The 16,626-nt window shown below is 40.3% G+C and overlaps 1 protein-coding gene across 1 annotated transcript in view; it reads left to right on the top strand.

The window, feature by feature from the left end:
• LCP2 (lymphocyte cytosolic protein 2) overlaps positions 1 to 6,922 on the top strand; it is a 31,525-nt gene extending 24,603 nt beyond the window's left edge. The window contains exons 17-21 of the mRNA XM_068417264.1: positions 1,232 to 1,281; positions 3,235 to 3,338; positions 4,209 to 4,286; positions 5,363 to 5,518; positions 6,246 to 6,922. Of these exons, the coding sequence (XP_068273365.1) occupies positions 1,232 to 1,281; positions 3,235 to 3,338; positions 4,209 to 4,286; positions 5,363 to 5,518; positions 6,246 to 6,368 (511 nt within the window). The 3' untranslated portion in view covers positions 6,369 to 6,922. The remainder of the gene's footprint in view (positions 1 to 1,231; positions 1,282 to 3,234; positions 3,339 to 4,208; positions 4,287 to 5,362; positions 5,519 to 6,245) is intronic.
• Positions 6,923 to 16,626: the final 9,704 nt, after the last annotated feature.

The following is a 16,626-nucleotide window of genomic DNA, read 5'->3' as shown; positions in this document are numbered from 1 at the left end:
TAATTAACATATTCATCCCAGAGCTTTTTGTACAGTTCATTTAAGCAGAAGAGAAATATGAACTCTGTAAAGGAAAAGCATGTAGGCAGTTTGTTCCAAATTAGGTGAAGAAATTTTAAAAAATAATTTAAAAAATTGAAGATTGGGACTCTTCATTTTGAGAAGTTTTGGAGGTGGGTTCTGGGATCAGGCCATAAAAGGCAGTTGTAGATTTCCTAACAAAAAGCATAAAAATGAACACAGGAGGGAAAGCACAGGCGCATGGCAGCGTTACAGTGCTGTGGGTGTGAGCTCTGTGCCACTGTCAGCTCACAGCTCACAGCATGGCTGAGGTGGGCAGGGACCTCTGGATGTCATCTGCTCCAACCCGCCTGCTCAAGCAGAGTCACTAGAACAGGCTGCCCAGCACCATGTCCACATGGCTTCTGAGTATCTCCAAGAACAGAGACTCACAACCTTTCTTGGCAACCTGCTCCAGTGCTCAGTTGCCCTCACAGTAAAAAAAGTGTTTCCTGATGTTCCGAGGGACCCTCCTGTGTTTCAGTTTGTGTCCACTGCCTCTGGTCCTGTCACTGGGCATTACTGAAAAGAGCCTGGCTCTCCCTTCAGGTATTTATATGCATTAATAAGATCCCTCCTGAGCCACCTCTTTTCCAGGCTAAACAGTCCCAGCTCCCTCAGTCTTTCCTCACATGCGAGATGCTCCAGTCCCTGATCATGTACGTTAGTGGCCCTTCACTGGACTCTTTCCAGTAGCTCCACATCCATAGTTGCAACATCAATCATGAGAAACCACATTTTCATCAACAATGTTACAGAAGCCACAAGAAAAATTCCTCTATAAGTGGAACTCCACAGAAAGAAACCTCTAGCAAGCTGTTGCCTGTGCTTGCTGCTTTAGGGGAACACAGTACTCATTCCGTGTGAAAACTCAACAAACTGAAGTAGTTTTCTGCATTGATCCTGATACAGAAGCCTTGGTGGCCCAGTACTGATTCCTCTACCTTATTCCCAGATACTGAGCTTCAAGTAAACTTAATGGTGGATCTACTTACATAAAAAGAAGGCAAGAAAAACAAGAAGAAAACAGACAAAGCTACCCTCATCCTGCACAGGTCTCAAGAGGATCTCACATTCTGTAAAACAGGCACAAATTCCAGATCAGTTCTTCAGAGCACAGAAATGTTGTATGACAATGTTGTGTTTATACTGACTACTTTTTTTTTAACAGTGCTAGAAACCTGTCTTCAAGTGGCTCCCTACCACCACGCTTGCATCCAGGTTTGTATCCTGCATTCTTGCATTTTTTGTACAAAAAATGACTGAAAGGTGAAAGGCAGTGTCAGTGCAGTTAGTATAATATTTTTTTACTTTGGATGTTTCTGGTTGGACTGTGAACAGAAAACTATCAAGTTCCTGAAAGGCATCTTGTGTAACTTAGTTTGAATCTAAGATATTTTTTCCCTTTGAAGTTTGGGCTTACTGCCTAGTTAAACCATTCTCAAAACTTCATATAAACTGGGGAAGTGTGGTCTGGATGATCGGGTAGTGAGGTGGATTGTAAACTGGCTGAAGGAAAGAAGCCAGAGAGTAGTGGTCAGCGGGACAGAGTCCAGTTGGAGGCCTGTGTCTAGCGGAGTTCCGCAAGGGTCGGTTCTGGGACCAGTTCTATTCAATATATTCATTAATGACTTGGATGAGGGAATAGAGTGCACTGTCAGCAAGTTCGCTGATGACACAAAACTGGGAGGAGTGGCTGAGATGCCGGAAGGCTGCGCAGCCATTCAGAGAGACCTGGACAGGCTGGAGAGTTGGGCGGGGAGAAATTTAATGAAATATAACAAGGGCAAGTGTAGAGTCCTGCATCTGGGCAAGAACAACCCCATGTACCAGTACAAGTTGGGGACAGAGCTGTTGGAGACCAGCGTAGGGGAAAGGGACCTGGGGGTCCTAGTGGACAACAGGATGACCATGAGCCAGCAGTGTGCCCTTGTGGCCAAGAAGGCCAATGGCATCCTGGGGTGTATTAGAAGGGGTGTGGTCAGCAGGTCGAGAGAGGTTCTCCTCCCCCTCTACTCTGCCCTGGTGAGGCCGCATCTGGAGTATTGTGTCCAGTTCTGGGCCCCTCAGTTCAAGAAGGACAGGGAACTGCTAGAGAGAGTCCAGCGCAGAGCCACGAAGATGATTAAGGGAGTGGAACATCTCCCTTATGAGGAGAGGCTGAGGGAGCTGGGTCTCTTTAGCTTAGAGAAGAGGAGACTGAGGGGTGACCTCATTAATGTTTATAAATATGTAAAGGGCAAGTGTCAAGGGGATGGAACCAGGCTCTTCTCAGTGACATCCCTTGACAGGACAAGGGGCAATGGGTGCAAGCTGGAGCACAGGAGGTTCCACTTAAATTTGAGGAAAAACTTCTTTACTGTAAGGGTGACTGAACACTGGAACAGGCTGCCCAGAGAGGTTGTGGAGTCTCCTTCTCTGGAGACATTCAAAACCCGCCTGGACGCGTTCCTGTGTGATATGGTCTAGGCAATCCTGCCCCGGCAGGGGGATTGGACTAGATGATCTTTCGAGGTCCCTTCCAATCCCTAACATTCTGTGATTCTGTGATTCTGTGATCTCTTTCAATACAGCCAACACTACTGAGAGCTGAGCAACTCTGCCTGCAAGTCACTGTGGTATACTAATAGTCTCAAAAAAGGGAGAAAACCCTTTCCATGTGAAATATGCTGCATATTCATCTTGTAATAACAAGTACAAAATAAAGGAAGCTTAGCAATCAACTGCTTTGCAAATAATTTTTCACATATGCTAACAGCTGCCAATGTCTTACCGTGACATTTTTTAGCTCCTACATGCTAAGAGGCAAGGAATGCAAAGAGACAATGTTACTTCTAACTGTTTCTAAAGAAACCGGAGATGTTCTCAACTGAGTAATTGTGGTACAGAAGCTCAAAACATATAACCTCTATCTCAAGTTCATCTGATTTTAAGGAAACCTGAACTGGAAGTGTTCAGTTAAAGTCCCTGTGCACAAAGGATGAATTCATGTAAAGTACCTGGTTCTCATACAATAGCCTAAATCTGATTTCAAATCAATTCAAAATGTCTCAGTATCAGAGTGCTATCAATTCTCCATGCCTCATAAAATCAAGATTGTACACTGTATATGCAATCTACAGATGAAATTATTTTCCTGGTCTTAACATTTTTTCTACTTTTATATCTTTGAAGGCAACTGCAGCAGATCTCCCTCAAGAGGCACAGCTGACATAAGACCTCCATTGCCAATTCCTAGCAGACAGACTGTTCACCAAACAAACATGGAGGAAGATGAGGTACAAAACACTACAAGGATTAACCATAACTGCTAAACACAGCAAGTTTTCTGATTTCGAGAAAGAACGTTTTTCAAAGTTGTTTTTCTAGTTAGTAGCCACTGTCAGGATGTTAGTAGGTGCTTTCAGTTTCATTTTCTGTGTCAAACTTCAGTGCCTTGTTTTGTCTTCACCAAGAAAAACAACATTAGCAAAAGCCCAGTAGAATAAAATAAGAAAAATACTTGTTTGCTGAACTACTTGTTTTGCACAATTGCCTTCAATTAGCATTACATATTCAGTTCTGCTTCCAGAAAACCTTGGTGAGTAAAGAATTCATACCCTTTAAGTGCATTTTTGTTTCACGTTTCTTTAAATATGACAAGTTTAGAGCAAACCACTCCTGGTGATAACACTGCTGGGCAACCAACATGCTATGTTCACAGGAAGTCTGCATTGTTGTCTCAGATGATAGTTAAAAAAAGAAAAAAAAAAAAATAAATTTTTTTAAAACGCCAGAGAAACAAAGGCAAAGGACACTAGTGTCCCGGGCAGACAAAAGAGAGAATGTCACTCAAAATCTATCTTTTACTGAAAATATTTGGAAATAGCTGTTTTCCTAGCTTACTTGCAGACATATGATAGCTAGGTTTGTAATATTTTCAAATTTATCAAAGTGAGCAAATAATTTTAAAATCATTTAGAGTCACTTACCGTACAGTAACATATACTAGTAGGATCCCTGAAGCTCATACCTTCAGAGATCCTGCACATAAACCCAAAGATCCCTCACGTTCAAATGTCTCTCTGCTTACTTGGATGTTGTTAACGTCAGAAGCTAATTCACTGACAGCTGACTTTCTCCTTTCTCCTCTCTCACAAACCCCACAGGACTCACTAAACGATGAATGGTACGTTGCTTATGTCAGCCGGCCAGAAGCAGAAGCAGCTCTTCGAAAAATTAACAAGGTACTCCTTAACTCATTGGTGATTCCCACCATCTCCTAGGTACGTGTTCTTGCAGTCGTATGGGAAGAGCGAAGGTAAATAACATGGTGGGGTGATAGCCCCAATATAGATACTTAGCGTGAGGGATTCACCTTGAGTATCTTTACTCACATAAAAGTTACACGTCTAGTCTAAACCAGCCATGAAGGCTGTTGTTTTCCATAGTCCAAGAAAACAAATGATGTGTCTCACGAGTTTCATCTCACCTCTCTTAGAAGGAGTGACTTATTTCTCTGGAAATAGTTCTCTGTCACCAGTGAGACATTTGTTGCAAATTCCAAGTTTTAGATAGCTTGAATTAGATGAGATGAATCCCACCCTTTTTAGGCCATATTTACCAGCAAAATGAAGTACAGATTCAAACAGGTGAAACCCAGGCTTAACTGTGCGTGCGGAGATAAACCAAACTGTATCCCATCACTGGGGAAATCTGTTTTCTCTATGATGCTTCACAGCACGTGCAATGAGCTGAAGATGACATGTACAGCATTCCAATGACTTGTACTAAGGTCCAGCTTATAAGACCACATTCAATGCCTTTAAGAAAGGGTGTTTCAATGGAAGACTTGTTAAAACAGATCTGAAATGGAAGAAAAGCAGAGAGAGAGAGAATATCACTGCCTTTACCAAAATTACACAGACACTGCCATTATTTTAGGCTGTCTGTAAATAGATCACATAGGAACCTTGATTGGCACTTACCAGAAATGAATTCTCTTCTGGTTAAAGTGACGTGAGGTTTGGCCTTGATATTTTACTTCCTCCTTTAATGGAAACTCTCCCTCATAGAACACCATTCCCCCCTTCCCTAAAAATCTACATTTGTATCAGACAGGAAAGTTTTAAGTAGAAAATTGAAAGATAAAACATTTCAGAAATTACCTAAACTCTTTCATCGTGCAGTTTCTCTTGCCAGGAGGAAAGAGATTTCAGAAAGAAAACATACCCAAAAGCATGAGTGCTCTAGTTAAGGTGGTGACGCTGATCAAACCCAGAAGTGACGTTTATTTGTCATCTTTCATTTTTTCATCTTTCAGGATGGAACATTCTTGGTAAGAGACAGCTCAAGAAAAACTGCTACTCATCCATATGTACTGATGGTGCTGTACAGAGATAAAGTATACAACATCCAGATTCGCTACCAGGAGCAAAATCAAATATATTTGTTAGGAACCGGCTTAAAAGGAAAAGAGGTACTATGCGTTTTCACACTGCTTCCCTTCATCTTAGGGTATCTCCTGTCTCATTCCTAAGTGTCAGGCTACTTAACCTGGCAGCTGTTTTACTCCAGTGGAATTCTGCTTATTGTCTTAGAGTTACTCCTGATAGAATATGTTACTGCTGGAAGTAAAATCAGATTCTCCAGTTGTACTCAGGGAATGAGAATACAGCTATGAGAAATCATATACCTGGTTAGGGAATGTTTGTTTACCACTAAGATACCAGACAAAGGAAATACACAGATATGGCAAATCCGTATCTGCCAACTTTACTGCTTTGCTCCCAGACTACTCATTTACTTACACCCAGCAGTACTGTGTTGGATTGCCTGGCACCAGACAGACCACTCAGCACACGTACTGCTGTTCTGATGGAGTCACTACTCTCTGAATTTGTAAGTCAATTTTTTGAACTTTCAAGTGTGACCATCATGTCAAGCAGAATGACAACATCATGTACTAAACAGGCCAAGACTGCATAAATTAACTATACAACATTGCAGTAGGTAGTACACACACTGGATGAACAGTTACTGAGCTACAGGTTATGGCAGGAATTAAATCAGTGGATCTGATAGTATTTACTGGACCTTATAAGACTGCTAAATATTTAGAGTTTAAAAAAAAAACTTTTGGTTTTACTAATTACTAGTAATTCTGATATTTTTGCCATAGCCTTCTCATTTTTTCCGTCCCACAGGATTTTTCTTCTGTAGCAGATATCATTGGTTACTTCCAAAGAACACCTCTTCTTCTGATTGATGGAAAAGACAGAGGTTCAAGAAACCAGTGCATGTTAAAATATGCTGCAGGACATATTTAAATGAGAACTTAATGAAGATCACATATAGTATCGAAGCCTACTGAACTTTGTAGACTTCAAGATATTTCCTTTTCAGTAAACTAAAATGAAGTCATTAAAAATCCTTTTAATTTTAACGAAAAAGGACAATGTTATTTTTAAATTATGCCTTAAATGCAGTACTCTATAAATCTGATTTTCCTACAATGTGTTTATTACTGTCCACTAATAATACAGTACATGAGAATTTTTTATCTTCCAGCATGTGTGTATGTCTTCCTGAAATGATTTCTATGCCAAATTAGAGGACCCAGAAATGAACAGAAGAGAATAAAAGTAAGCTGTTTTTCAAATCAGAAGTGCAGCAGCAATTATGTTATTTAAAGTGATACAGAGTAGACCCAAACCTTGTCAAAGTTGAGGAGCAGACGAAAGACAATAAACGCCCAATTTTTTCCTCACAATCCACTTCCCAATAAATCCAACTATGGCCTCTTCTATGAAAAGACCGGGACTCTGACCTGGATCCGAAAGACACCTGGGTTTCAGCGACCCCGAGCCTGGATATGCAGCTGCCTGTCAAGATCTGTGTCTGTGTTATTCAGCTCTGAAATTATCTTTGTTCACGGTTTTCTAGAAAAATAAAATATCTCCAGAAATCACGGTCTCTCTGATGATTCACTGGTGGCATGTCTCAGCCCACAAATTGGAGTTATGTATCTCCTAGGATCCTCTGACCTCACTCAGAAACAAGCTTTTCTCCCTTAACACAGACCTCTCTTTAGCTGTGTCCTTCTGACTCTAAATTAAGCAACTACTTTTTTTATAGGAGACACACCAACAAGATTATCATCATGTGATTCTTAATTGGCAGAACACACCCAAATCTCTAAGAAAGCAGACAGACACAATCAGGCTAAACTTAGTTCCTCTTATACAACTGCTTTCTGTTTTTACTGTATTTTTTAAAGAAAAACAGTAACATTCTCAGTTCTAAAATATAAGTTTAACTGAGGACCACTGAAGCATACTACATCAAGAGGGTTTTTTCTCTCCTTTGTTAAGTGGGATTTATCCAACTCTTTGCCTCGGTTTTCTAGTAACCTTTGTTACTGACAAGACCTTGGTTTGATAATTACGTCAGACTTTGTCACACCTTTTCTCCTTGAAAATTATTTGTGTGTGTGTCACTTGAAACACTTGAACCAAAATTCAAGGCAGAAAAATACCTTCCATGTAATCTGTATAGTTTCTCAGATAAGATAATCACATTTCATAAACAGGTTTACTTTAAATATATATGTTTTGTCAATGTTACCTTCCGTTTGAATATATTTAGCTAGAAGCTGGAATTCAAAGTTACTGAATTTCATTTCCATGCAACTATGAGTCAAAAACAAAAGATGAAAAATAAAATTTTAAAAGTTCTTCAGCTGAAGAACAAAAGTCCTTCAGCCTGTTTCTAGCCCAATATTTTTTAAAAGCTCACTACTAATCCTGGAAAGAAAAGTCAGTTATAACGTATGTTTTTCAAAAAACGCTAAAATTAAGAACAACCCCCATATTGCCACTGATTCTGTGAGCTGGAGGTTGTAATTCTATTCCACTGCACCATGGTGAAGTGTCTGACAACCCAGAAACACCTCCTAGGGAACTGTGTTTTATTTGTGTCAAATCATCTCATTAGTGAAAGAGAAACAAAATGTAAACCAGCATAACAAATTATAACACTGCATATTTTTTTCAGCAATCTTGAATTGATTATTCAGATAAACACATTTTGTATATGATTAAAACCACACCTCAACATTCAAACACGTCCACAAGTAAAGTATGATTGAATATTAATTGTAATGAACTACACGAAAATACTGGCTACTCAAATTTTGGGCCAAGAAGATTTCAGGGTACAGTATTCAGACCACTAACTCTGTCTTTTTTTTTGTAGCTAGGTGCACTAGAAAGTCACTACAGAAACTAGAATGAAAGTACTTTCGGCTATCCAGAAGTAACCTGCTCTTTGGCCCCTTTCCTCAGCAGCATTATTAGAATGAGGAAGGCAGATCAAATGACAAGTTGCACTTCCTCCTGTACTGACTGTTTCTTGTCCCATTTTCTGGAGCACAACTGAGATAAGAGCACAATGACTTGAAGTAATTTGAAATCTTTTGTTACTGTTCCAATATGTCTTTGTTTAAAAGGAGACAACCACATGTGAAAAACTTTATGCCCAGTTTCCTGACCTTTCTAGTTAATTATATCAGTCTTTCCAGCCCTAGTGGGCTTAATTTGGGAAATTTTGGTTAAAAAACCCCTCTCAAAATCAATAACCTACTTACAGCATTTTTCCACTCCAGATTTTCAGGAAATCACACTGTCATCTTACAGTTCAAACTGAAGCAGTATTAATAGAAGATGATGCATGAAAAAGCATGTTATTACTTAATCTGTCAAGCTCCAGGTTTTTTCTTCAGCTTCTCTTAAATCTTTGGCCTTCACAGGATGGTTGAAATTCAAAATAAGGTCACAAAGCAGGAGCTGGCTTTCCACTGAAAGACAAAGGACAGTGTATCATCATGGTATTTATTGAATGGTAGATGCTAAGTGAAGGGCAATTTACACACAGCACTTCTCGAAGAGTTATCTATCAACTCTTTCAAAAATTTGAATGGTTGCCTGGTTTTGCTTACTTCAAGACAGTTAAATAAAGTTTGGTATTAGCATACTGGTAATGTTTCTATTAGGAGACTATTATTGATCCTGCAAAGGAATGACTTTGATTGCCTAATAGACTTTTTCCCATGGTTAGCTAACGTGATTCCATTTCTACGTAACTACTGTTTCACTAATTTTTCCAAACAAAGAGCAACTGTATTGTTTCATTAGATTAAAAACATGAGATTAAAAATGTTTTCTATGACGTACAAAACAAAGCCACTCACAACTGCACATGTTTTAAAACAATGCCTTAAACAGCTTCTTATTTAGCTGGAGGAAGAACTCAGAATTACCATTTAGTTTCTTCAGCTCATTGGACATTTTGTCAACATTTTTAAGTGCAGCATCAAGGTTAAACTGCTGATCAGCAGCAGCATTTTTGACCGCCTGTATGAAACAGAAGCAAACCATAAGTGGCAGTGTGCGTATGACTCATCAGCTCAGTATTCCAGCTAATCATAATCTTTATGAAATTTTTTCTTTGATTTTCTAAAATGATATTTTAACTAAAACTTCTCCCCTTTTATAATTACCCACTTAGATATGGCAAACTGCAACTACTGAAGGCAACTACTAAACACTCAGGCTTTATTTTTGTTTTCTGTTCCTTTTTTATTTTTACAAAAAACTGCAATGAAATTAATCAGATTTAAAATTTCCTCTCCTCACCAGCATTTTTTTCATTTTTATTTTCAACCTTTTCCTATAGAATCGAAATGAAAATTCATCATCAAGTAATATTCAATCCCCCGGCAGGGGGATTGGACTAGATGATCTTTCGAGGTCCCTTCCAATCCCTGACATTCTGTGATTCTGTGATTCAGTCAACCACAAGATGGAGCTATTGTGACATGAAAATGCATAAAAGAAATTAATGTCACTATTAGCACTGAATATTAATGAATATGCTAACACCTGCCCAGGCACATTTATGTCTGTATAGGTAATTATTTTGTAATCAACATATTTTTGCTTATTTTGGAGATAATATTTCCTCTCTTTAACATTTAATTAAAAAAAAAATCTGGAGACAATTAAGACTGGAAACAGTTTGAAATTACATATAATTTGAATTTTTAAATTTATATTACATTCTTTTTTAGCATTTTTTTCTTAGGAAAAATATTAAAGAAAATTGCACATATCGTGTTTTCTGGCCTAGTTATAAGCTCTCTATCATTCAGAAATTCTAAAAAAAAATCTGGAAAAACTGGGTAATTCATAAATAATGCTCACTGTGTAGAACAGCTCAGCACATGGAGAAATATGACCAAAAAATTGAACATACATTTAACACAGATTCTTTGTCCAGGTCTCTCTTCCCTTCAGACAGTGGCTTTGCATTGAGGTCACCAGCCAGGGCTGAAGATCCTAGAAGGACAAATCCCAAATTATTATGGAGTAATATATATAATATATATATGTATATATCTCATATCAAATATATAATAACATTCGATAAATATAACGACTAGACCTTCTTTTCGCTAGTGTTCTTTGAAAGTAGAGTCTAGGGGGTCAAATAGTTTTAATTCTTCTTGAGAAAGAATAAAATCTTGTATTTAATTTATTTTACTGTCTTTTAGAGACAGTGTTTTGGAAATTTTTTAGGAGTTGAACATGGAATTACTAATAGTGAATAAGCATATTTACAATAGTGATGAAGAATTCCTCAAAATTCTATATTTTTAATTGAAGACTTTGCAAGATATCTAAAAAGGCATTGCAAGTGGTTTCTCTCATCAGTTTATGGAAGGAGAATCTAAAGGACACACACAAAAAAAGGTCAAGTGTTGAATGTCTGCTGGTCAGTAACAGAGCTGAGATTAAATACCAGATCCCTGGGCTCTTTCTTCCCCCATTTCTCTGCTCTTCTCTCCTTGCACGTTAGGACACTCTCAGGCAAGTTTCAGCATATGATGTCACTGGGAAGCTGTTCCAATACTGAAAAGGGAAAAGAAAAAAAAAGTTTATTTCACCCTGGTACTGTGCGTGTTCAGCAAGGGTGCAACAAAGTGAAAGAGGGGAGCTGGTCACTCCAGTTGGGCCCTGGGAGGCAGCGATCCCGGGGTGCTGCCAGCGATCCTGGGGTGCTGCCAGCGGCTCCCCTGGCCTGGGGCAGGCAGCAGCCCACCCAGGCAGGAGGAAGCACATTCCCCCCTGCACAGGCAGCCCTGGTGCTTTGCTGCCTTCTGCTGTGCTCAGCAAGGAAAGCCCCATGATGTGTCCCTCTTCCAGCACAGGAAACGTTGATAGGTTGCAAGAGCCCTGTAGGAGTTGTGATTTTAGGAGTGGGAGGCAAAAAGTAACCGCAAATGTTGCAAGAGCTGAAAAAGAAGTGGAGGAGAGAGGACTGAGGGGTCAGCGGGGGAGTGGTGAACGGTGATTGCCTCTTGTCCTTTGAGGCCCTGCCTGTGGAGCGCTTACTACATGTTGCAGCAACTAATTTATAAGCAGTCAGTTCTTTTTTGTCATTGATTTAAATTCACATGGAGCAAGAGTAATTGGTGAGTAAAGATCCAACAATAAACCGCCCTTAGATGCACATCTCTGACTTGAGTTGCAATCAACAAAAACTGCTAAATAATGACCTGGAGTTGGGAACTGTTCATTTCTTCTCCAATGTGTGCCCTGTACTACTTAAAGCCAGGGACACCACGCAAGGGAATGGCTGTCAGCACTTCTATTTAATTGACTGCAACCACTGTTCCTGCTGCTCAGCATCCGTCTGTATTCCGAACTTGCTGTCTAGCACCAGCGGAGGAGGGTTACTAGTAACTCAGAGGAGAGTGGCATTACTTGGGTGCGCAGTAGAAGACACATGGACAGAGAAGTCAGCTGCCTGCCATTTACTTACTCTTCCATTCTCTCTCTTTTTCAGGGGTGTGCTTTCACAAAGCTTCTTTAAAATAAAGCGTTCTAAATGTATTGTTTTGTGACTGCGGGGGAAGCTAAATGCGACTCAGAACAGCATTTTCTGTTAAGGCACAATTAAACTGTGATTCAAAGAGACAACATGATACACTGCTCAGATTGTGGGGCTTTCTCAAGATGAAAAATGCAGAGCAGGAAAACACTTCATACATGCACTAATTCCTGTACTAGAGTCTTTCAGTTTATAAGGTCTTGCAAACAAGTTAGTTGTGCCCTTTTTATACACCTCTAGGGAAAAAGGCCTCCATGGTTTGCAGAAGCTGGTGATTTTGCTGGCAGAATACTGGACTATAGGTGTGTACAAAGAAAATCTACAACTAGGTGGTTTTTTATATCTCCTGTATATAAAAGAATATATAAAAGTGTGTTTAAAATACATGTACGAAAAAGTATAACAGTAGCCTAGCAAGTTTCCTAAACGTTTGTGTGAGTCTAAGCAGAAGTTATTTTCTTCAACAACCTACAAAGGAGAATGCTTAAATGGCTGCCAGGAATGAGATTAGCAGAGAAAGCTGTAATGAAGATAAACAGGCACCTGCTTTACTGTAGAGACTGCCAGGAAAACAAAATCACAGAATCAGTCAGGTTAGAAGAGACCTCTAGGATCATCGAGTCCAACCGTTGCGCTGACACCACCCTGTCAACTAGACCAGGGCACTAAGTGCCACGTCCAGTCTTTTCTTAAACACATCCAGAGATGGTGACTCCACCACCTCCCTGGGCACCCCGTTACAATGTCTAATGACCCTTGCTGAGAAGAAATGCTTCCTAATGTCCAGCCTGAACCTCCCCTGGCCAAGCTTGAGGCTGTGTCCTCTTGTCCTATCGCTGGTTGCCCGGGAGAAGAGGCCGACTCCTACTCCGCTACAACCTCCCTTCAGGTAGTTGTAGACTGCAATAAGGTCACCTCGGAGCCTCCTCTTCTCCAGGCTAAACACCCCCAGCTCCCTCAGCTGTTCCTCATAGGTCAGACCCTCCAGACCCTTCACCAACTTGGTCGCCCTCCTCTGGACTCGCTCCAACACCTCAACATCTTTCTTGAAGTGCGGGGCCCAGAACTGGACACAGTACTCAAGGTGCGGCCTCACCAGTGCCGAGTACAGAGGGACGATCACTTCCCTAGACCGGCTGGCTACACTATTCCTAATAGAGGCCAGGATGCCATTGGCCTTCTTGGCCACCTGGGCACACTGCTGGCTCATGTTTAGCCGGCTGCCGATCAGCACCCCCAGGTCTCTTTCCGCCGGGCCGCTCTCTAACCACTCTTCCCCCAGCCTGTAGCGTTGCATGGGGTTGTTGTGGCCCAAGTGTAAGACCCGGCACTTGGTCTTGTTGAACCTCACGCCGTTGGTCTCAGCCCATCTATCTAACCTGTCCAGATCCCTCTGTAGGGCCTTCCTACCCTCCAGCAGATCGACACTCCCACCCAACTTGGTGTCATCTGCAAATTTGCTGAGGGTGCACTCAATCCCTACGTCTAGATCATCTATAAAGATATTGAACAGCACCGGCCCCAGAACTGAGCCCTGGGGAACACCGCTAGTGACCGGCCGCCACTTGGACTTTGCCCCATTCACCACCACTCTCTGGGCTCGGTCATCCAGCCAGTTTTTAACCCATCGAAGAGTCCACCCATCCAAGCCCCAGGCAGCCAGTTTGTCCAGGAGGATGCTGTGGGAGACAGTGTCGAATGCCTTACTGAAGTCTAGATAGACTACAGCCACAGCCCTGCCCGCATCTACTAAGCGGGTCACTTGGTCATAGAAGGAGACCAGTTTGGTCGAGCAGGACCTGCCTTTCATGAATCCATGTTGGCTGGCCCTGATGCCCCGATTGTCCTGCATGTGCAAGGCACATGTGTAATGGCACTCAGGATGATCTGTTCCGTCTTGTAGATGGGTGTTACATTTGCTAATTTCCAGTCAGCTGGAACTTCTCCAGTTAACCAGGACTGCCTGTAGATAATAGAGAGTGGTTTCGCAAGTTCATTTGCCAGTTCCTTCATTACTCTGGGGTGAATCCCCAGGAGTGTTCTCACAGCTGTTGCTAACAATTTCATATCAGCATGTCAGTTTATGAGCTGCAATTTCAGCTTTGCCTGAAATAAACTTACGGGTTTATGTGCAAAGATAGATACGTGCAGTTGAAGTTGACTGTAACTCTCTTTAATCACGGGCTGATCTGGCTGTGTATGCTCCTGTAACACATGAAACAGCTTGTCTCCCTGGAGTCCTTCTGAGAACGCTTTCGCTTATGGAAGGTGAAGCCATTCAGCCACCTTTATGAATCTCAGATAAAGACAGAATTACTACCCAACCAGTTCTCTAAGGAGGAAAAAAGACCAGGAAGACTAGAAATATATTGCAGGTCATGAATTTAGGATTATGATGTGAATCAGCAAGCACTGCAGGCAACTAAAACAGTGCAGATCACTTTACAGAACTGCCTTCCTCACCTCTGCAGTAAAACTACGTTGAATGTCATTTCAGGCAAAAATAAAACAATTAAATATAGAACCACTGAACAAGTAAAGCATATCCAAATTCATTTTCCTGTATAATCAGGGATGAAGTAAAAAGCAAGAGACCATGATGTCATGTTGTATCTCACAATTACAGAAATATTTTAAATAAATTGTTCTAATGGGAAGTAGAAAAAATCTATTCACTTCAAAGACAAACAATGTTTTAGTGAGTGGCTTAATAAACATTAATAAAGTCTGACTTTTAAGTAAATCATATTTACAAACACTGCAATACATAAAAGACTAGATATAAGGAAATAAACTTTTACTGAAAATATAACCATTTGCTGTTACTTTGAAAGCTTTCGCTTTATTAAAAATTTCCTAGTGGATCTAATAAGAGAGTTTGCTGAAGTTACTAAAGTGCTAAAGTTACGTTATTAAACTTCCACACGGAAAGCTCTAACAAAAGAGGGACCGCTTTTTTACCATCGCTTGAGTATAAAAAATGTTAATCCAGATTGCAAGGGAAGTCAAATAGAAACCAAACCAACACACAGATAAAATCACGCAACCTCAACATACGACAGTTATTTCTGATGAAATAATGTATTTCATAAGCTTTAGAGCACGTGTAGGATTGTCACCAATGAAAACTGCTAAATGCTGAAGGCCAAAAAAAACCCTGACCAGATCATAGTTCAAAACAGTAAAGCAAAAGCCGGACTTTGTCTTGAAAAGTTTACAATTCAATTAATTGAGGCGAAGTGTGACAGGTAGAAAAGACTGCTAAGTGAACTGACTCGCCTTAATCCACACTCACGAGCCAGGAGTACACCCTCGGTTACAATATATACTTGTGACAGTATATTGGGTTGTGAAACTCCTTTGCTCGTGGTGGTTTCAGCCAGAAAACTTCAAGAAATTCTATAACACATAATACACTTCTCTGAGAATGTTTTAATAACACTTGATTAAGAAAACATTAAAAAAACCTAGTGTTCCACCTACAGAATGAAACCCATTACAGCATTTCACAGCAGCAATGTAATTATGTCTGCGTTGCCCTAAGAAACTGATTATATTAAATGCATACATTTAAAAACCCTGAACTGTTCAGACCATGTAAAATCCTGCACTTAATTCAGTAAGTGCTCATCTGCATACGTAAGTCTGGTGATTGCTGTATGCATACCATTATCAGACTTAGAGGCACATATCATTGCCTCCCATTTTAGATACTAATTTTCATTTCAGGAGACCCTGAACAGCAACAGGCTATAGAAGGCAATATATGAGGATGCCTACCTAAGCTTCTATGTTCATACCCTCCCCATGGTGGGCAAAGAACTAAGAAAATACACAGTGGCATCTGAGTGGAAGATGGACATCACCATATAGGGCCCTGTTTCCCTCTGTTGCTTGACCAGTAAATATTTTTCTGGTCAGTGCTATGTTTTTCAAGCTCAGAGCACAGCAGGTTTTAACATCTCAGATGTTCTTGCCTTCTGTTTGTTTACACGGACAGTTTAAATTCTAACATTAAATCTACAAGGTGCTTCCTGTTGCTCTGAAATATCTTTCTGAAAAATATTTTTAAACAATAAACAGTACAGGGTTATGCTTTGTAGATACTCTGGAAGGTCTCCACTTTTATGTGGTAATAGGTTTTAAACTATAGCTTTTAAGTAGTTCTTAAATGTAGTATTTAAGTTAATTATATGGGATGTTGAAGATGTGAATATTCAATGATTGAAGACAAGTGCATGTACAATGTTAATACAGATGCAATTGTCTGTTGAAGCTCCTTAGCTGGTTTGAATAACTTTCATGTAAAAATAAAGGCATATTTCCTGCAGCTCTTTCATATGTAACATTTGTGCTGTTCAGTTTTTTAGTAAAGTCGGGTGATTAGGTGGTGAATTTCTGAAGAGATAAACGGCAAATATCAGTTAGGTTCTGGTGGGATAGTTTGGGCAATTAATCATAAATGTTACGCTTAATGGAACTTTGGGAGATTCACAGATATTTTTGCTTTCTTCGTGGCCCATATATCATGGAAAGGGAGAACTACTCATGACAGCAGAAGTCCTGCTCGGCATGCAGAGTCTGAGCCAATGGAATCTGGAAGCACAACTAGCCTTGCAGGGCTTTTTAAAGAGA

This window comes from Nyctibius grandis, chromosome 22, assembly GCF_013368605.1.
Source record: "Nyctibius grandis isolate bNycGra1 chromosome 22, bNycGra1.pri, whole genome shotgun sequence".
NCBI lineage: Eukaryota > Metazoa > Chordata > Aves > Nyctibiiformes > Nyctibiidae > Nyctibius > Nyctibius grandis.
This window is presented reverse-complemented; position numbering and strand designations above follow the sequence as displayed.